Raw genomic sequence first — 21,849 nt, 5'->3', positions numbered from 1 at the left:
TAGGATTAATTCTTTGTACTTCCAAACAATAGCTCCAAATCTTATTGAAGTAGTCTTCTGCTTCATATTTAATTTCACCTTTAGCTTTGACTAATGCGCTCCATGCTTGCTTCTTACTCAAGATGTAATGGTCATCAGTTAGGACTTTTTTTAAAAAGGCATTAGTTTTCCATTCCAAGTTTCCTTTAATTTGTTCTTTCCACCTTTTTGCAACAATGGTGGAATTGACCATTGAATTGTATTGAGTCCTTACACAACCATCATGTTTGTCCTTCAACACACTTATCCTCGAAGATTTATCATCTTTATTAAACCTAAAGGTAACTTGCCATGGGCAACTCTCATGCTTGCACTTCACCACACATCCAACTTTGTCATTTTTTACATATTTCATTTCCCTACCCTCTTTGATAGCATAATTTGTTACAGCTTCTCTAAAGTCCCCATTATCTTTAATGGTCAATGCCAAGGCAAATTTAGGTCAAGTACGAGGTCTTTCAAAATCTTTTGTCATTTCAACCCTCTTACCTCACCATCACTGCCTACCAAGTTCCCTTCATCAGAATAGTTAACTTCATCACCTTGTTGGGGTTGAACTTGTACATTACCTTGTTGGGTTGGAGTTGTACATTACTTAAGCCACTAAACTCTGCAGTAACATCTATATTTTTAACAAATTCATCATCACCATGCACATCTATATTCACTAAGTCCTCTGAATTGTAATCCTCATCACAGCCATCAGATTCTTCCCCATTGCCATACCACTCAAAGCCACTACCATCAGACTTCTATTCACTGACATCACACTCATCTGCGTCATCACCAACCCCTCCTTTAACAATCCAGATTTCTAATACCTTAGGACTACAAGTTTGGCTAAGTAAGTTCCAAACTTCAAAGTCTGTCACCAATTCTTGCAACCCTACTTCAGTCACTATGAAGTACCTCAAACTGTCATCCATGGCATACCCAAATATTTTGCAGGTAAAGATTGACTTATACTTTCTCCATGTCTCACATTAAGAGTAAAAATTTCTGAAATTAATGAATGAGAATTTTCAATGCACTTTAGACTACTTTATATACTACCAAGAACTACTTTATAGTACAGACAACATATAATGGCGCACTTTAGACTGCTTTACAGTAAATGCTTTTAAAAAACACAACCAACAACAACAATGGTCCCCAACATATGCATAACCAGACAAACATTAGTCCACACAGCATTTTCAAACAGAAAATAGTACCCACATGTACCTATACCTATACGAAACACAATATACAACACACACATCAATTATAAAGAACACAAACATTTGGTCCCCACTTCTACCATTTCGTTCTCTTATAGCATATAAACAACGCACAAAACATATAATACGTAATAGATTTGCCAACAGTTTTGCGACAAAACTTTACCTAGTGGACCAGTATCGCAACCAAAGTTAGCTTGCTTTCCTCTCGAATCCATCAACGTTCTTCGCGCTTCGACCAGAATCTAAATACTTTTAAATATGCGTTCTTCGATTAAGGTTTTAGTTTGGGAGATTTGGGGATTTTGTCGATCAGAAGGAATGAGTGTTTTTTTTTTAGGGATTTAGCTTTACTTCGCATTTGAGATGAGAATGAAGAAGAATTATACACTCAAGACCTAAAAGGATGCATTTTCCCCTAAAATAGATGTCGACTTAACACCCACCAGACGGAAAGACCAACATTGGGAAAAAAAAAATTTAGCCAAGTGTTTAAATTGTCCAAATTAAAAGTCCACGACCAAATGTGAAAAATCACTATACTCAGGGGACCATTGCTGAAATTAACTCTTACATTTTCTAGTACAAGTATTACATTTTTATCTTAACCCGACCCGTCTCATGGACAATAATCTCTGAGACGGTCTAACAAAAGTTTTTTTCTATTTGAATAAAACCAACAACCTTGGGATATTATTTTATTTTATTTTTAACATAGTTGTTTCAATGATTCATAAGAAATGAAGGTAATAATCTTACTGGAATATATTTATGGAAATGAGTAAACAAGTAGCAGTTGAATTGCTAAGAGTTTGAGTACAAGATTTGAGTGTGTCCCCTACTTGTCACAGGGGTCTCGTATTTATACTAGCAGTGACTAATAAGTACAACTGCTGCAATAATAAGTCAAATGGATTTAGCGATAGAACCTTTGTAGTATGTGCATTTGGGCTTGGTTGGTTGCCTAAGCATGGTGTAGCATCCATTGGTTTCAAATTTTGGTTCTCTCTTCCACCTTTGAATTCTATCTTTTGAATAAAAAATTTCGTTTATTTTAAAATATTCCAGTTTTTTAAAATTGGGGGATCACATGCTTGAACCTCAATGTGCTGTCAAAAGTCAAACAATTTTTCTGGAGATCGAGTTTGTACCAACATATTCCTAGTAGATGCTTTAAGAAGAAGAAATGTCAACTGTGATTATGATTGTATTTATGGGGATGCAACCATTGAAAATCCCTTACATATACTTGTTGAATGTGTATTTGCCATAGCATTTTGGAATTATGTTAATTTGGGTATCTCCATGATGGGATTTAATAACATTTCTGAGTGGGCAGCTCAAAACCTCTCTTATCTAGATAAAGACAAGGGATGCCGCTTGATCATGACTTGTTGGGATATTTGGGAAGCTAGAAATGAGAAGTTATGGCTGAATCGCTCTCCTAACCTCCATATCACAGTTCAAAGAGCCATGTGTTTATTGGATGATTGGCGACAAGCTCAACCTCCCAGGTTTACTACCCATCAACCAAATGAGCAATACATTGAGAAGTGGACCAAACCTGAAGAAGGATGGCTAAAGGCTAACGTTGATGCGACTTTTGACTTTGCCAACAACAAAATGGGTCTCTGATGTGTTATTAGAAATCATGTGGGGGAGTTCGTTGCGGCCAAGTGCATCCCTTGGAAGGGTAAATAGCTTGTGAAAGAAGCATAAGCTCTAGGCATTCGAGAAGCTCTTATATAGGTTAAATCTCTTGGGATATAGCGTGTTTTAGTAGAGACAAATGCTAGAGAAGTTATTCTAGAGCTCTGGTAGGGTTCGGTTGCCGTTCCGTCAGGCTTATATATTGATAATATTAAGGATATTTCGAGAAGTATATTTAATTTAATCTTCTCTTTTATCAGACGCTCAACGAACAATGTTGCACATGCATGTCTTAACTAGAGTAGCTTGTTCCATGTTTGAATGTTGTTCTTGGTTTGATGTACTACCTCCTATCATCTTTGATAGTTTGAAGCAACTAATGAAATTTGGTACTTTTGCTTAAATTGCTTTCAAAACATAAAAGGGAAATTAAATTTACATTGTTCTTGGTCTTCATAATAAAATAAACAAATAGACTTTGTTGGGTTAAATTAAATTAGTAAAACAAAGAGTCCACTTTAATCCACCTAGGCCCGACTCTTATTATTAATAATAATAATAATAACAATAGCAATATGTACAATACTCGCAAATTTTACTGTGGATCACGCATCAAAACGACGTCGTTTTGATTAATGAAGTCAAACGGCTGAAACGGCTCCGGTCCGCGCAACTGCAGTTCCCTTTCAACACAACTGCAGTTCCTTTTTGATATAACTGCAGTTTCATTCGACATCATACACTTAAATATGTGAAATTGTTATTCAGTTTTCTTTCAACTCAACTACAGTTTCTTTTATAATACACTGCAGTTTCCTTTCAACACAACTACAATATCATTTCGATATAACTACAGTTTCATTGAACAATATACACCAAAAAATGTGACTGTTATTCAGTATCAGTTCAACACAACTGCAGTTCCCTTTCAACACAACTGTAGTTCCTTTTCGATATAATTGCAGTTTCATTCGATAATATAAAAACAAATGTGAGGCAGTATCTTTTAAGATTAACTGTAATATCAGTTACGGAGCTACGTTAAGATTTACGGCAGTCGTTTCTCCTACTTACTAAAACGGCGTCGTTTTGTGACCATGGTCCACAATGCATTGTGGATCATGGTCCACCGTAAAACGACTGTACAATTCTAATAGCTCAAAATAATCATTAAGCTTAATTATTCAAATAATTATTATATTAGTAAAAAATATAAAATAAAGTTCAAAATAAATATAATGTTAAATAAATAAAACTAATTTATTATAAGAACTAATCTAAATTAAATATAAAATTAGTGTTTATCATATATACTAGTTTTTTTTTTTAGCAAAAATATGTGCCCAATATTAATAGTTTATATTAAAATTTTAAATTTATTTAGATTTTAGATATTTAAATTATTGTAAATATTAATAATGTAAAATATTTTTATAAATTTTATATTTATAATTTAGGGAATAACTAACATATCACTCCAATATATATAATGTATATATATATTATTATTATTGAAGAAAATAAGAAAATATATAGCAGATGCATGTGCACGATAATAATAGTGAAAAAATAACGCGCATGGTACGGAGTACTTTATAGTAATATCTATTTGGTTTAGTATAATATTTAATAATTAGGATCATTATTTAGAGAAATACATTAAGCGCAGAAAGCGCGTACTCGCGTACTCGTATGTAATAAGGTGATACACAATAGGTGTATTTTACAATGATATAAATTGAGGGCAAATTAAAGTGTAAGATATCCGCCTGGCCACCTTTCTTGCTCGCTGACTATATCCCCGGCCCGTTAGATTTTCGTTTCCGTAACCCTCTTCTTTCAGGTACCTCTCTTTAATTTTTCTGTATCTTTCATCCTTCCGATAATGAATGCTGCTGCTCTATATATACTAAAATCATGCATGATTGAATCTTTGGTTTTTCTGACAAAATATATTATTGGTGATTGACGAGATTCTTGTTCAGATTATTGTACAAATAATGGAAATGATTTAGTATTGTGGGCTTCATTGGATGAGTTGAGTGTATATGAATGCAAAGGCTGTATTCGATCAGTTTCTTGCATTTCTGAGATTGTTCTAACTGTTTCTAGCTTTGAGAATATATATATATATATTGTCTTTGGTATTGCAAATTTCTGAGAGTGTTCTAACTGTTATACATGTTTGAGGCCAGCGTAGATAATATCAGAAAGAAGAGGTGAAGATGGATAAAAATGGGAATGATGAGATAAAGATTTCTGAAAATAATGATGCCATAGAGATCAAGATTAAGACAATGTTCTGCCGCCAAACACCAACATTGCGAATAGATAAACGTGTAAACACCAACATTTCTTCTTGATTAGTTAACATATGCTTTAATTTCTTGTTGATTAGTTAATTTAATTAATTATTTAGTTTGGTACGATATGATATGATAGGTCGGAGTTGGTGCGTTGAAGGAAGAAGTTACATTGGTTACTGGTGTTTTGGCAGAGCATCAACGCCTTATCTTCCGTGGAAAAGCTTTGAGTGATGATAAACAGCTTTCAGATTACCGTATCCATGCATCACTCTGCTTTGTAGTGTTTGTTTTACAATTGATGACGATATCTCTAGTGTTTTTGTTTCAGTTTGTTTGTTTAATGTTCTGCAACTTTAATTTTCTCATGTGAAAATGTATGTTTTCAGTGCTGACAAGCTAAGTTGCTTTGCTAGCTAGCTTTTACTACAGCACTTATGTTATGTTAGAAGAATTGAATATATCCCTAACATAATGATATAGATGTGGAAGATGGTGACACTCTGCTTCTCATTGTGACTACTACTTCTGATCCTCAAGGTTTATTTGTTCGACTAAGCCCTCTATGATTTGTTTATTTATTTATGGAGATTAACAACTAATTGATGGATGATGCAGAGAGTTCTTCTGATGAGTTTAATAATAGAGCTTCCAATCTATCTCAACAGCTCCCTATGATAACTCAGGTAAGTACGTGTATATATATATATATATATATATATAGGATCGCGTTCAAATGCGTGGCCGCCCAGGAGAGAAATGCGGACGAATCACAGCGCGCCACGTGTCCGGGATGTAGTTGCACATAACGTTATAACTAGGTGCACATATAGTTATAACTAGATGCACTTAGGTGCACCCAGATACATAAATGTTAACAAAGTAAATTACTTGCATTTGTAAGTGAAAATAGGTGCACACGTGCAAGTAAAATGTATTACAAGTACAAGTAAATTGTACACTGAGCATCAATACTAAGTCCACCTAATGTTATAACTAGGTGCACCTAATGTTATAACTAGGTGCACATTGGTTGCACGTAGGTGCATGAATGTTACCAAAGTAAATTACTTGCACAAGTGCAAGTAAAATGTATTGCAGATGCAAATAAAATATATTACAGGTGCAAGTGAATGTACATTGAGTATCAATACTAAGTGCACCTAATGTTATAACTAGGTGCACCTAATGTTATAACTAGGTTGCACCCAGGTGCATGAATATTAACAACGTAAATTACTTGCATTTGTAAGTGAAAGTATTTGCGAAAATAGGTGCATGAATATTAACAAGGTAAATTACTTGCACTTGTAAATGAAAATAGGTCCGAAAATATGTGCACTTTTAAGTGAAACTAGGTGCACTTGTGAAACTAGGTGCATCAAAGTTCCAGTTATTTACGAAAATGTCACCGCGTCATTTTTTTAAAATTGCATCTGATTCGGACACGTGGATGGTTGTGGAGCGTTCTCATTTCTTACCTGGGCGACAATTCGCATGGGAGTGCAACCCTATATATATATATATATGTTATGAAATAAAACAAAATAGTGAATGTCCAAGCAAGGATTCGAGCTCTTGACCTCTTGTTCATATGTTGGGAGTCCATCCATTAAACTGCATACACTATTGCTATTGATGTTATGTCTATGTGTATATAACTGCTTACTGGAAGTCTTGAGCAACAATCCAATCAGCTAAACAACAAAATTAGGTGGAGCCTACAAGATTCGAACACGGGAATTCAGGAGAGGCTCAGCTTTTAGGCTTCAGACTTATCCAACTAGACTGGCACAATTATGTGTTTATTACTGTACATTTAATATTTGTTTATTCATTTCTGAACACTATAAATACCCCCCTTAACTCTGTAATTTTTACACTAGAATCATCACTCATCAAATATCATTAGCTTCTTCTTTCTTTGCTCTCGGCTTTCTTATTATTATTACTATAAATATTTATATTATTAGTATTAATATTATTATTTCATAATACGTTATCAGCACGAGGACTCGGGTTCAACCATCACTTAGGTAATATTTCTTTACATATTTTATTTTATACTACGTAATATTTTATATTTTATATAATATTACCAATATGTCAAACCTTACAAATCTTGAATTTGTGGGACTTGATATATCTGGAAAAAATTACCTGTCATGGGTATTAGATGTTGAAATGCATCTAAATGCAAAGGGTCTCGGTGAAACTATTAAAGAAAATAATGATGCCTCGATTCAAGATCGAGCAAAGGCAATGATTTTCATTCGCCATCACCTTGACCAAGGGTTGAAAGATGAATATCTTACTGTGAAAGAACCCTCTGAACTCTGGAAAAATTTGAAAGAAAGATATGACCACCAAAGGACAGTAATTCTCCCAAAAGCCCGTTATGATTGGCTTCACTTGCGTTTGCAAGATTTTAAAACTGTGAGCGAATATAATTCTGCTATGTTTAAAATAAGCTCTCAGTTGTTGTTATGTGGGGAGAAAATCACTGATGATGATATGCTTGAAAAAACCTTCTCTACTTTTCATGCATCGAATATGGTGCTACAACAGCAATATAGAGAGAAGGGTTTTACTAAATATTCCCAGTTGATTTCATGTCTTCTGGTGGCTGAACAAAATAATGAGCTGTTGTTAAAAAACCACGAAACACGTCCTACTGGCTCAATCCCATTCCCCGAGGTGAATAGTGTGTCTAATAATAATAATGCTAAGGGCCATGGCCGTGGCCATAGCCGTAGACGGGGAAATGGAAGATATCGTGGTTATAATCCTGGTAGTGGACAAAATCGTCGCGGTGGTTACAATTCCAAGAATAAAAATTACCATCGAAAAGGGGAAAGTAGTGGTGCAAAACATGATAAGGACAAACGTGAAAATTATTCCAAACGTACTGAAAGCATATGTTATCGTTGTGGCATGACTGGCCATTGGGAGCGCGTTTGTCATACATCAAAGCACTTTGTGGACCTCTATCAGGCATCCCTGAAAGGAAAAGCAAATATAGAGTCCAACAATGTTTTTATGGAAGACGATTTTGTTGACACACAGTTGGATGTTGAAGATTATCTTGGGCCAGTTGAAAATCTAAATTAATGTTTCAAGCTTGTTGTATCTTTAAGATCGTTAAGATCTTTTTGTTAATATTTCTAAGCTTGCATGTTTAAGATCGTTTAGATCTTTCTGTTGTACTTTTGTTGTACTGCTTTTGTAATATATCTAATAAAATCTATCTCTTTGCTTGAAGAAATGAATACATCATCACTTGTGGTTAAATCCAAGGCAAATGAAGAAGATGTATGTATTGTGGATTGTGCAACTACACATACAATTCTTAAAAATGCAAAATATTTTTGCCTGTTGAAAAGAAATGAGGCATTTGTCACTACAATAAGTGGTAGTGCAAAAATGATTGAAGGCTTTGGAAGAGCCAATATATTATTGCCTGGAGGAACAAAATTGATGATTGATAATGCATTGTTCTCTCCAAAGTCTCATAGAAATTTGCTAAGCTTTAAGGATATCCGAAGTAATGGATATCATGTTGAGACTGTTAAGGAAGTGAATCAAGAATTCCTTCAAATTATAAAGGCAATATCGGGAAAGAAATATGTGATGGAAAAATTCCATGCACTTCCCTCTGGTTTATATTGCACAAAAATAAATGTCATTGAAGCCAATCTTAGTGTAAACGAAAGGTTTACTAATTTAACTGATTTTAAGATTTGGCACGACCGCTTGGGTCATCCTGGATACGTGATGATGAGAAAAATAATTGAAAATACAAATGGCCATACCTTGAAGGAACATAAAATATTTCAAGGAAATGAATTCTTCTGTTCTGCATGTTCTCAAGGGAAATTGATTATAAGACCATCAACAACCAAAGTTGGTTTTGAATCACCTGCATTTCTAGAACGCATTCAAGGTGATATATGTGGACCTATACATCCACATTGTGGACCATTTAAATATTTTATGGTCCTAATTGATGCGTCAACAAGATGGTCACATGTGTGCTTATTATCATCTCGTAATATGGCATTTGCGAGATTGCTTGCTCAAATAATAAGGCTACAAGCACATTTTCCCGACCATCCAATTAAATCAATCCGAATGGATAATGCTGGAGAATTTACATCCCAAGCTTTTGACAATTATTGTATATCACTTGGGATTGATATTGAACATCCAGTAGCGCATGTTCACACGCAAAATGGTCTAGCAGAATCACTTATCAAAAGGCTACAATTAATAGCTAGACCATTACTTATGAAAAGTAAACTCCCATCAAATGTATGGGGGCATGCAATTTTGCATGCAGCAGCCCTAATTCGTATTAGGCCCACAAGTTATCATAAGTATTCTCCATTGCAATTAGCCTTTGGTCAGGAACCTAATATTTCTCATTTGAGAACATTTGGTTGTGCAGTATATGTTCCTATTGCTCCACCGCAACGGACTAAAATGGGTCCTCAAAGGAGATTAGGAATATATGTTGGATATGAATCTCCCTCTATAATTAAATATTTGGAGCCATTAACGGGAGATGTGTTTACTGCACGATTTGCAGATTGCCATATTGATGAAGCATTCTTTCCAACATTAAGAGAAGAAAATAAAGTTGTGGAAAGAATAATAACATGGAATACTCCATCATTGCTTCATCTAGATCCTAGAACTCAACAATGTGAACAAGAAGTTCAAAGGATAATTCATTTGCGAGAATTGGCAAATAAACTGCCGGATGCATTTGCTGATCCGAAAAGGGTAACAAAATCTCATATCCCAGCAGCTAATGTCCCTGCTAGTATTGACATTCCAAAAGATCAAACTGGAAATGAATCTCAAGTACGCCTGAAGCGCGGAAGACCTATTGGTTCGAAGGATAAAAATCCTCGAAAAAGAAAGGTCAATACAAAGAATGATCTTAGTGAGAATAAGGACATTCATGAGAAAAATCAAAGAAATGAATCTGAAGGGAATGAGATCCCTGGAGAAATTCATTCGCCAGAAATTGAGAAAAATGAAGAAATGTTGATAAATTATACTAATGCTAAAGATATATGCAATAGAAGTGAAGTTAGTTTGAATGCTTATTTTGCATATAATGTAGCATTAAGTATCATGAATGATGAGATGGATCAAGAACCAAGATTCATTCATGAATGTCAAAATAGGGACGATTGGCCTAAATGGAAAGAAGCAATGCAAGCAGAATTGAATTCTCTTGAAAAACGAAAGGTATTTGGCCCAATCATTCGAACACCTGAAAAGGTAAAAGCTGTGGGTTGCAAATGGGTCTTTGTCCGAAAAAGAAATGAGAAAAATGAGGTCACAAGGTACAAAGCAAGACTCGTGGCTCAAGGATTCTCTCAAAGACCAGGTATCGATTATGATGAAACATATTCCCCTGTAGTGGATGCTGTAACATTAAGATACCTCATTAGCCTAACTGTGCATGAAAGGCTAAATATGCAACTAATGGATGTTGTAACAGCTTATCTGTATGGCTCACTTGATAGTGACATATACATGAAAGTCCCTGAAGGATTGAAAATGCCGGAAAGGCATAAAACAAGTCCTCGAGAACTTTATTCGATAAAGTTACAAAGATCTTTATACGGACTGAAACAATCAGGGCGCATGTGGTATAACCGACTTAGTGAATACTTACTAAAAGAAGGTTATACTAATGATCCAATTTGTCCATGTGTTTTTATAAAAAGATCTAATCATGGATTTGTTATAATCGCTGTTTATGTTGATGATTTAAACATCATCGGGACTCCTGATGAAATCCCAAAAACAGCAGATTATTTGAAAAGGGAATTTGAGATGAAAGATCTTGGAAAAACAAAATTCTGTTTGGGCCTACAGATTGAACATTTGGATAAAGGGATATTTGTCCATCAATCAAATTATACCAAAAGAGTCCTTGAGAGATTTGTCCATCAATCAAATTATACCAAAAGAGTCCTTGAGAGATTTTATATGGACAAAGCATATCCATTGAGCAGTCCAATGGTTGTTCGATCCCTTGAGATGAAAAATTTGAGCAGTCCAATGGTTGTTCGATCCCTTGAGATGAAAAATTATCCTTTCCGACCTAAGGAAGATGATGAAGAAATCGTTGGTCCGGAAGTGCCATATCTTAGTGCAATAGGTGCACTAATGTATCTTGCTAATAACACAAGGCCTGATATTGCATTTTCTGTTAATCTATTAGCAAGATATAGTTCTTGTCCAACACAAAGGCACTGGAATGGCATAAAACATATATTGCGTTACCTCCAAGGAACAATTGATTTGGGACTATTTTATGAAAAAGATTCCAAATTGGAGTTGGATGGATACGCAGATGCTGGATATCTTTCGGATCCGCATAAAGCGCGATCCCAAACTGGTTATTTATTTATGAGTGCAGGTGCTGCCATATCTTGGCGTTCCACTAAACAAACATTGGTTGCCACTTCTTCAAACCATGCTGAGCTAATCGCTATTCATGAAGCAAGTCGAGAATGTGTGTGGCTTAGATCAATTACTCGATACATCAGAAGAGCATGTGATCTATCTGTGGATAATACAGCAACAACCATATATGAGGACAATGCAGCATGCATCGCTCAGTTGAAGGAAGGATACATCAAGGGAGACAGAATAAAGCACATTTCGCCAAAGTTTTTCTTCACTCACGACCTTCAGAAGAAAAATGAGATCAATATTCAACAAATTCGTTCATGTGACAACTTAGCTGATTTGTTCACCAAAGCGCTACCCACAACTACGTTCAAGAAATTAGTTCGTGGAATCGGTATGCGTCATCTCAAAGATCTTCAGTGATGTCATAAACAGGGGGAGCATATTATTGTACTCTTTTTTCCTTAACCAAAGTTTTTTTTTCCCACTGGGTTTTTCTTTGGTAAGGTTTTTAACGAGGCAATATAATGTTCCTCCTTTGGACATCCAAGGGGGAGTGTTATGAAATAAAACAAAATAGTGAATGTCCAAGCAAGGATTCGAGCTCTTGACCTCTTGTTCATATGTTGGGAGTCCATCCATTAAACTGCATACACTATTGCTATTGATGTTATGTCTATGTGTATATAACTGCTTACTGGAAGTCTTGAGCAACAATCCAATCAGCTAAACAACAAAATTAGGTGGAGCCTACAGGATTTGAACACGAGAATTCAGGAGAGGCTTAGCTTTTAGGCTTCAGACTTATCCAACTAGACTGGCACAATTATGTGTTTATTACTGTACATTTAATATTTGTTTATTCATTTCTGAACACTATAAATACCCCCCCTTAACTCTGTAATTTTTACACTAGAATCATCACTCATCAAATATCATTAGCTTCTTCTTTCTTTGCTCTCGGCTTTCTTATTATTATTACTATAAATATTTATATTATTAGTATTAATATTATTATTTCATAATAATATATAGATTATTTGTTACTCAAATTAAAAATAGTAATTAAGCTTTGATATGGCTGCAGATTGTCTCTGCTTTACTCCTCTCTATATATGCTATGCTTGTGGTCATATCAAAACATAGACGGGCTGCCCGCTTGAATGGCTTGATTAGGGATCTGCGCCATGCCGCTGCTCTGAGTGTTAGAAATAGAGGCTCATCCAGGGACCAACCTGCTCCTGTTGCTTCTCTCATGAATGTTAGTTTGGGAAATTCTGCTCAACTGCCAATGCCAAATGCTACTGCTCCTGCTCCTGCTCCTGCAGGTATATATATATATATATATATATATATATATATATATTCTTCATTTACTTCTTCTTCTTCTTCTTGTGGTCTAATATTTTTTGTTTCAGGTAATAGCATTGAAGAAACAAATGTTGCTGATGCTGCTGAGGATAGAAGCAAAGATGATGGAGGATCACCAGATGTATAATTCTCAGAATTTAGTAACTAAGAATATAATTGTCAGAAATATACACACTATGTGCATTGTTATAGTAATTCATAAGCCCCAAATCTCTTCAATCATAATACTTTTCCAGTGTCCCCATCCTTGTCATTGGATTTCTTTCTACTTCCAATTTTATGATCCTTTTTAAATGAGTTAATTCTACTTTTAGTCCTAATTTATAGGTGTAAGTTCACTTCACTTTTAATCTTTTTTTTTTTAAATTAAAAAATTTTTTTAAAAAATCCATTTGGCCATAGTAGGTGTTGATGTAAGCCTCTTTTGCCTTTTTTTTTTTTTTTTTTTTTCAGGCCAAGCCTCAACGGGTTTCCGATGGGCCATAATCAGCTAGATTTTTGTGGACCCGCCAAAGTCAGGGTTTTTTTTAAAAAAAATTATTTTTTGTTTGCCCCGCCAAGGACAAACCTCAATCCCAATTCTTTCTTCTTCTTCTTTTTTTCTTTTGACAAATTTTTAGAACAGTGCGCGATTGTTATGCCATATACTTGGGTCTACCTTTCAGATATGTTCACAATTTGAGAACTCTATATTAACAATTTTAAAATTCTATATTCACAATTTTAGAATTCTATATTCACAATTACATAACTCTATATTTACACTTTCATAACTCTATATTCACAATTTCATAACTCTATATTCAACAGTATAACACAATTTTTGAATCTATATAACAAAATTGTGAATATAGAGTTCAAATATTATGAATATTGAGTGATGTAATTTTGTATATTGAAATCTAAAATTGTAAACATAGAGTTCTAAAATTGTGAATATGGACCCAGGTCCATAGCATAATTTGTCGTGCTATGGAGATCTCACTCAACTTCTCACCTTCTCGCAGCGGCAAATTATGCTATGGAGCCGGGTCCACCTTGCACGGTGGACTCGAGTCTATGTTCACAAATTTAGAACTCCAAGTTTATAAATTTAAAATTTTATGTTCACAATTTTAGAACTCAATATACAAAATTACATTGCTCAATATTCACAACTTTTGAATTCTATATTCACAATTTTATTATATAGATTCAAAAGTCGTGTTATGTTGTTGAACATAGAACTTTGATATTGTTGAACATAGAGTTATGAAATTGTAAACATAGAATTATGAAATTGTGAACATAGTGTTATAAAATTGTGAACATAGAGTTATAAAATTGTGAACATGAAATTATGAAATTGTGAACATGAAGTTATAAAAACATAAACGTAGAGTTATGAAATTGTGAACATGAGGTTATGAAATTGTGAACATAGAGTTATGCAATTGTGAATATAGAACCAGGTCCACCTTGCAAGGTGGACCCTGGTCCATGGCATAATAACCCGGTCTCAGGTCCACGTTCACAATTTTAGTGTTTTATATTCACAAATTTTGAACTCTATGTTCACAACTTCATAACTCTATATTCAATAGTATGACACAATTTTTGAATCTATATAACAAAATTGTGAATACAGAGTTCAAAATTTGTGAATATTGAATAATGTAATTTTTTATATTAAAATTTAAATTGTGAATGTAGCGTTCTAAAACTGTGAACATAGAGTTCTAAAATTATAAATATAAAACTTTTAAATTATGAACATAGACCTAAGTCCACGTTACAAGATGGACCCAAGTCCATAGCATAGTTTGTCCTTGGAGACCATGGTATAACAACGTTGCATAAAAGCCCATCTGGAAAGGCTTTCCGGTGTGGCCCATTTTGCAATGCAAAACCTGAAGTAATATGGAATGGGTTTCGCGTTAGTCCGGATGGCCCATTTTCAAATGCAAAATGCCCCAAAGCCCAATGGAGTAGACAGGCGGACTTAGGGTTACCAGACATAAAAGCTTTGTAGTTCCCCTACTTCTACTCTCTCTTGCATCGCTCTGTGTTTGAGTTGCCGGCTACCCTTCTCCTTTCACCCTCGAAATCTTTACTGGACTTGGTAGCTTCAGAATGGCAGAACAGGTATCCTCATCTTCCTCGTTTTCTGTGTTTATGCTTGTGTACATATTTAAGCCCTTTAGAATGTATATCCACATTCATATATATGGTTACGAGTTTATGGCGGAATCTCACGGAAGTACTCTGTGTTGCAGACCGAGAAGGCTTTCTTGAAACAGCCTGGAGTGTTTCTCAGGTATAATTTATTTAAACTTGCATTTATGCAATTATACTACATATAATGCATATCTTAATGATAATGATACTGCTGCTGATATAAATAAGGCAATACGTTTATCTATGTGTTGTAAGCTGGAAACAACGTCGTTTAAGATTTGCATTTGGATCTTAATCTGCAGCTCGAAGAAGACTGGAAAAGGAAAACGGCCCGGGAAGGGAGGAAATCGCTACTGGAAGAGTATCGGGCTAGGGTTCAAGACTCCACGCGAGGCTATTGAAGGTTAGTTCTATCTATAACACTTACAGTTGACAGTGAAGTTAGGTTGAGAAGTTGTGATACTTTTCATTGCTGGTTTGTAATAATTTCTGAACTTATGAGGCTCTGATCCAAAAATATACATTATTATTTTGCTCTTTGGTGTATTCTATTCAGAAAACTGTTATTATGTTCATGTTTTATGCTCCATGTACTTGGTCAACAATATATATTTTTCAGAATTGTGAAATTACAATGGTAACTTGTGTTAAACGAATGTAGTTTCAAGAACATTTGTTAAATTTAGTTTCTAATTCAAGTGGGAATCTTTTGTTTAGTATTTGGGATAATAAATATGTAATTGCAATTATTTGTTTTCTAAGACATACTTTCCTCTTAATAAGTCTGATTTCCTCCTGCATAAAATTTATAGTTTTAGTAATGGTTTGTCATTGTGGTGCATCTAAAAGATAGAAGTCTATCATCTGCTTAACTTTTGGATTTAAATTACTTTCTGCCCAGCAGATCCTCTATTTAATTCATTGAAATTGCATATTTTGCCCTCTGTTCTTTTTCAAGCATGTAATGTGATTTTTAACTCATTGTCCAATCTTTTTACTAGTGATATGCTTTTAGTTCTATCCTTTAAGAGCTTTTGTCTATCTGGTTATAGGGGCCTATATTGATAAGAAGTGTCCATTCACCGGCACTGTTTCTATTAGAGGTAGAATCCTTGCTGGCACATGCCACAGTGCAAAGATGACAAGAACTATCATTGTTCGCCGCAACTACCTCCATTTTGTCAAGAAGTATCAGAGGTGCAAGGCTTGTCACTTTCTGTTGTTTCAATAGTTGCACGCCCTTTATTTAGAAAACAAGTGTGATGATGTGTTATTTTCAGATATGAGAAGCGACACTCAAACATTGCTGCTCATGCTTCTCCATGCTTCCGTGTGAAAGAGGGAGATCATGTTATCATTGGCCAGTGCAGGTGAAGATCAGAGCTTATTAATTCCCAATACCATTGTCTTCTGCATTAGTATAATACAAATTTGACATTTATTTTTGTGTTTTAACAGGCCGCTGTCCAAAACTGTGAGGTTCAACGTGTTGAAGGTTATTCCTGCAGGGTCAGGTGGAGGGAAAAAGGCCTTCACTGGGATGTAAACTTGTTTCTGGTGTATTATTGTTAAAGTATTAGAAGAATGCTTGGTATTTAGACTATGCAAAACTGAGTCAAAGTTTTCTCTATGTACTTGCCATGGAAGGCTTAAATTTTTGTGCTACTTTTTTTTTCGTTTGTTTTATATACTCAAGTGTTTTCATGACACTCAGCTTCAGTAAAAATTGGTTGAAATCCTTCAAATTGGTAATGTGATCTATTATGGGATTGTTGTTTCTCCGGTGTGATGGCAAGAGAATTTTAATACATATACTAATTTTGACTTGTTCCTTTAAAATATCTGTGGGCTGAATAATTTGAGCCTTCTAGTGAGAGAATACGCACTTATTGATTCTGGGCTTGTTTGGTTATCAGCGGTTAGGGGTTAGCGGTAGCGGATTGTGTTAGCGATTATAAAATAGCAAATTGTATTAGCAAGTTTGACCAGCGGAATGTATTAGTGGTTTGTAAAAAGATGTTTGGTAAAATTAACTGTTTAGATTAGCGGTTAACATGTAAATGATCAAAAGGGTATACATATATTTAATAATAATAATAATTTTTTTAAATAAAAAATAAAAAAAAGAATTTAATAATAATAGTAATAATAATGTTTTTGAATAAAAAAATAAAAAATAAAAAGTAAAGGGGAGCCGCACACAGCGGCTCCCCTAAACCCTCACTTATCCCACATCGATGGGATAAGTGAGGAGTGGGATAAGTGAGGAGTGGAGCCTTGAGGCTCCTACCTCAAGGCTCCACATTTCGCTTAATTAACGGAGGCAGGCTCCTTAGTTGGAGCTGCTCCTTAATTTTTATTTTTATTTTTTTAAATGTACCATGGCGTTTTGGGGAAATCCCCAAAGCGCGCCAATGCAACACGCTGCTAATTACAGCGTGTTGCAAGTTGGCGGTTTGGAGCAGATCCGCTGTTCCAAACCGCCATTAACCAAACATATTTTCAGCGTTTTGACCACTGGTCAAAACGCTGAAAACGACGAATCCGTCAATAACCAAACGTAGTTTGTATTTTCACTATTTTGTACTTATCTCCTATCTCGTAGAAGTCAGAAATTGGACCAAGTTTGGTATTACAATTATTGTGATGTTTCTTCCTATTTTGCTGTAAATTATCACCAAATCACCACCCTTCCCCCCGTCGAGACATAATTTAAGAATTTTTGGATATGGGCATTTTAGAATGGCAAAAACTACTGTCTCATACAAGACCGGTCGGGTCAACATAATTTGAGTCATAGTTGCTATTATGAATTTGGTCTTTTTATGACCTAAATTATGTTGACGGATTGAGACCGTGAATTATACTAGGACAATGGTTGATGGTTCATATAGATGAATGTTAATCTTAGTATACTGAATGTTTTTAATGTATTGAATGTTCTTGTATATGTAGTATATTAAAAAGGCAAATTAAGGTGGAACTGGGTCCAAAACTACGTCGTTTTTTTTTTTTTTTTTTTTTTTTTTTTTTTTTTAGTAAACATATTGCTGAATATAGAGTTGTCCAAAAATGTGTGAATGTAGAGTATAGAAATCGTGAATGTAGATTTTTGATTGTGTGAATGTAGAGTTGCCCAGAAATGTGTGAATGTGGAGGTTTCAAATTGTGAATATGGAGTATAGAAATCGTGAATGTAGGGTTATGCATGTGTAAATATGTAATAGAGTTAATAAGTTCTAGCAACTTGTAACCCTGTAATGTGTGAATGTGGAATTCTCAAGTTGTGAATGTGGAGTATAGGACCTGTGAATATAGAGTTTTTGAATGTGTGAATGTGGAGTTTACAAATTGTGAATGTAGAGTATAGTTACTAAACATATAATCCTGTAATGTGTGAATGTGGAGTTTACAAATTGTGAATGTAGAGTATAGTGTATGTGAATATAGAATATAGTGTATGTGAATGTAGACCCAGGTCTACCTTGCAAAAAATAGACATGGGCCTTGTTTGGTATATGACTGTTAGTTGTTAGCTGATTGAGTTATAGGGTATAATTAGTTGATAACATTAGCTGATTGTAGAAAGGTGTCCAGTAAATTAGCAATAGCTATTTGATATAATTTCTTTTTCTTAAAAAGTTAATTGAAAATGTTGATTTGAGGAGCTTTTTGAATTTTAGCATTTTGAAGTTACAAAAAATTGATTAACCAAACATTTATATTGTTTTTTTTAACTAAGTCAAATAGCTAATAGTGGTTAAATAAGACAAAATTGACTGATAGGCTAACTATTTTATCAAACATGCCATAGTATATTAAAGAGTTGTTAAGGGCTGCCTTGCTACTTATGAACGCATGTCGGGGCAATCGGTCAATTTTATGAAGTCTTGCATAGTGTTTAGCCGCAATACTGGAGATCATATTAAGAATGCTAGGGCTGAGGTTTTTGCAGTGCCCATTGTAGGTGATATTGGGAAGTACCTGGGATTACCAATGGGTGTTGGCAGAAATAAGAAAGAGGTATTCTCTTTTGTTGAAGCTAAATTGAATCATCGACTGAACGGTTGGAATAAGAAGGTTCTGTCAAGGGCGGGGAAGGAGGTACTGTTAAAGAGTGTAGCCCAGGCCTTACCTACTTATACTATGAGCATCTATTTTCTCCCGGTCACTTTTTGCGAACGGATTGAAAGGATTATGAATAAATTCTGGTGGACGACGAATGTTAATGGCGGAGGGGGAATTAGATGGATGGCATGGCATAGGATGTGTTGTCCTAAGGCATACGGTGGGCTAGGTTTTAAGAAGCTGAGCAGTTTTAATGTTGCTTTACTAGCCAAACAGGGTTGGAGATTTCTGACGCAATCTGGTTCATTAGCTGCTCGTCTGTTCAAGGCTCGCTATTACCCGAAATGTGATTTCTTGGAGGCAAAAATTGGTGCCAACCCATCTTATTGTTGGAGGTCAGTTCTAGCTGGCCAAAGTGTTCTTCAGCGTGGATGCTTCCGGAGGATTGGGAATGGATGTGATACTCTTGTATGGAAACAACCTTGGCTGCCCAGTGATGATGATCCATTCATTCGAACCCCGAGCATGGTTAGTAATGAGAATATGAAGGTTAGCTCTCTTATTGACATTCATACAAAGGACTGGAATACTGAGCTGATTAATGAAATATTTGAGCCTAGAGATGTGGAACTCATTCTCAAAATTCCAGTGGCTTTTCAATATGAGGACAAATGGTGTTGGAAGGGTGATATTAGGGACCTTTACTCAGTTAAGCATGGCTACCGTTTACTCTCAAACATGAATTATAATGATGCTGGGTCTGTTGATATGTGGAACAGGGTTTGGCAACTAAAAATTCCTGCAAATATTAAAAATTTTCTATGGAGGTGTTTACATGGTGTGGTGCTCACAATGCTGGCGTTAGCTGGTAGAGGAGTGGAGGTAGATGTCTTATGCCCTTTGTGTAGACAGAGTCCTGAATCACTCATGCATGTACTGTATCATTGCCCAAAGGTTGCTCCCATGTGGCATGAGCTTGCTGTTAATCCTCTCCCTAACCTGAATGATGACTTTCATGCATGGTTCACAAGAAATTTAGCTCATGTTGAGGTGGTGACTAAGTTGAAGTTTGCGGCGCTGTGCTAGTGTATATGGCGTGAAAGGAATGCAGATGTATGGACTCAGAAAATTTGGCAGCCATCTTTTATTCGAATGGAAGTATTGCGTCTGGTGAATGACTGGCAGCACCTGGGTGGTACGATTAATTCAAATGTTTGCATGACTCCTGGTATTAACGCATCGACGATCCCGACTGATTTTGTACAAATTTTTGTTGACGCGGCTGTGTTTCCAGATATAAATAATGCCACCTATGGGATTATCATTAAGGATGCCGATGGGGGTTTTGTTGCAGCGAAGAATGGTTTGTCCCGATGTATGAACGATGTCCACCTTGCAGAAGCGATTGCTATAAAAGAGGCCATATCATGGGCTAAGGATATGGGTTATATGAGAGTTAAAGTCTTCACTGATTGTCATATGGTTTGCAAGATATTGGAGTGCTCAATTGTGGATTACTCGTTTGCAGGTTGCGTTATTAATGATTGTCGAAAATTACAACGACACTTTGAAGTAGTGTCTATTCAGTTTATTTCTAGATCAGTGAACAAAGTTGCTCATGCGTTAGCTAGAGCTGCCCGTTCTCAAACTGGTCCGCTTATTTGGATTTCTTCTATTCCGTCTTGTATTGCGAGTTTGATTTAATGAAATGCATCATTTTGTTTTCAAAAAAAAAAAAAAAAGAGTTAATTCCATTTTTAGTCCTAGATTTATAGGTGTCAGTCCATTTTTAGTCATTTTTTATCAGAACATCCACATTTGGTCCTAATATTATTGTGGCATGACCATTTTTGCTTCTCCTTCAAGAAAATCATTGAAATGTCGTTAAATACAAGTACATTTTGATCTTTTTTTATACAAAGTATGTTGACCCGCTATATTTTTTATGTTTATTTGTTTGAAAAAAATCAAAATTGAAGACTGAAATGCTCTTGTATTTGGCGAAATTTAAACTATTTTGTTGATGGAGGACCAAAAATGGTCATGCCACAATAATACTAGGATCAAAAGTGGATGTTTTGAAGAAAAAAAAAGGACTAAAAGTGGACTGTCACATATAAATCTAGTACCAAAATGGAATTAAAATGAATTTGCATGTTAGTGATCTACATTACAATATGGATCATGGTCTACAATAGAGTGATTGACATACATATTTATATAGTTAATAATAACAATTTGATAAACAATTATTGTGCTATTTTATGTTGTTTATGAGCATTTAGCACCTATATGTATTTACTATTTGCAAATTTTCTCTACTAATAGTCTAATACACCAGAGATATATTTCTAATATAATACTTTTTCTATCTTATTTTGTTTGTATTTTTAAGTATATAAATTTTACTTAATAATATTAACTTATCATTTTTGGATGATGGGAGTAACTAACCATAAGTATTGATACGTACCCTTGTCTAATTCCTGGGTGTGTTTGGTTTATGAGTTTACACACTAAGAATGAAAATCAAAATCATAATTAATGTTTGGTTGACAATTTTTTAAAACATAACTATAAGATTTTTTATTTTTTTTTGAAAAAAA

At 34.9% G+C, this 21,849-nt stretch overlaps 1 protein-coding gene across 1 annotated transcript; it reads left to right on the top strand.

Annotated features, from left to right (window-relative positions):
- Positions 1-15,024: 15,024 nt before the first annotated feature.
- Positions 15,025-16,952, top strand: LOC116006143 (40S ribosomal protein S11-like). Its single transcript, XM_031246423.1, has 6 exons — positions 15,025-15,142; positions 15,274-15,314; positions 15,478-15,578; positions 16,228-16,372; positions 16,456-16,545; positions 16,634-16,952. Exons 1-6 carry the CDS (start codon positions 15,131-15,133, stop codon positions 16,719-16,721), a joined length of 477 nt encoding a protein of 158 aa, XP_031102283.1. The 5' UTR covers positions 15,025-15,130; the 3' UTR covers positions 16,722-16,952.
- The last annotated feature ends 4,897 nt before the right edge of the window (positions 16,953-21,849 follow it).

The sequence above is a fragment of the Ipomoea triloba genome, chromosome 15 (genome assembly GCF_003576645.1).
Source record: "Ipomoea triloba cultivar NCNSP0323 chromosome 15, ASM357664v1".
Classification (NCBI taxonomy): domain Eukaryota; kingdom Viridiplantae; phylum Streptophyta; class Magnoliopsida; order Solanales; family Convolvulaceae; genus Ipomoea; species Ipomoea triloba.
The sequence above is the reverse complement of the archived record's forward strand: the minus strand, read 5'-3'. Positions and strand labels throughout refer to the sequence as shown.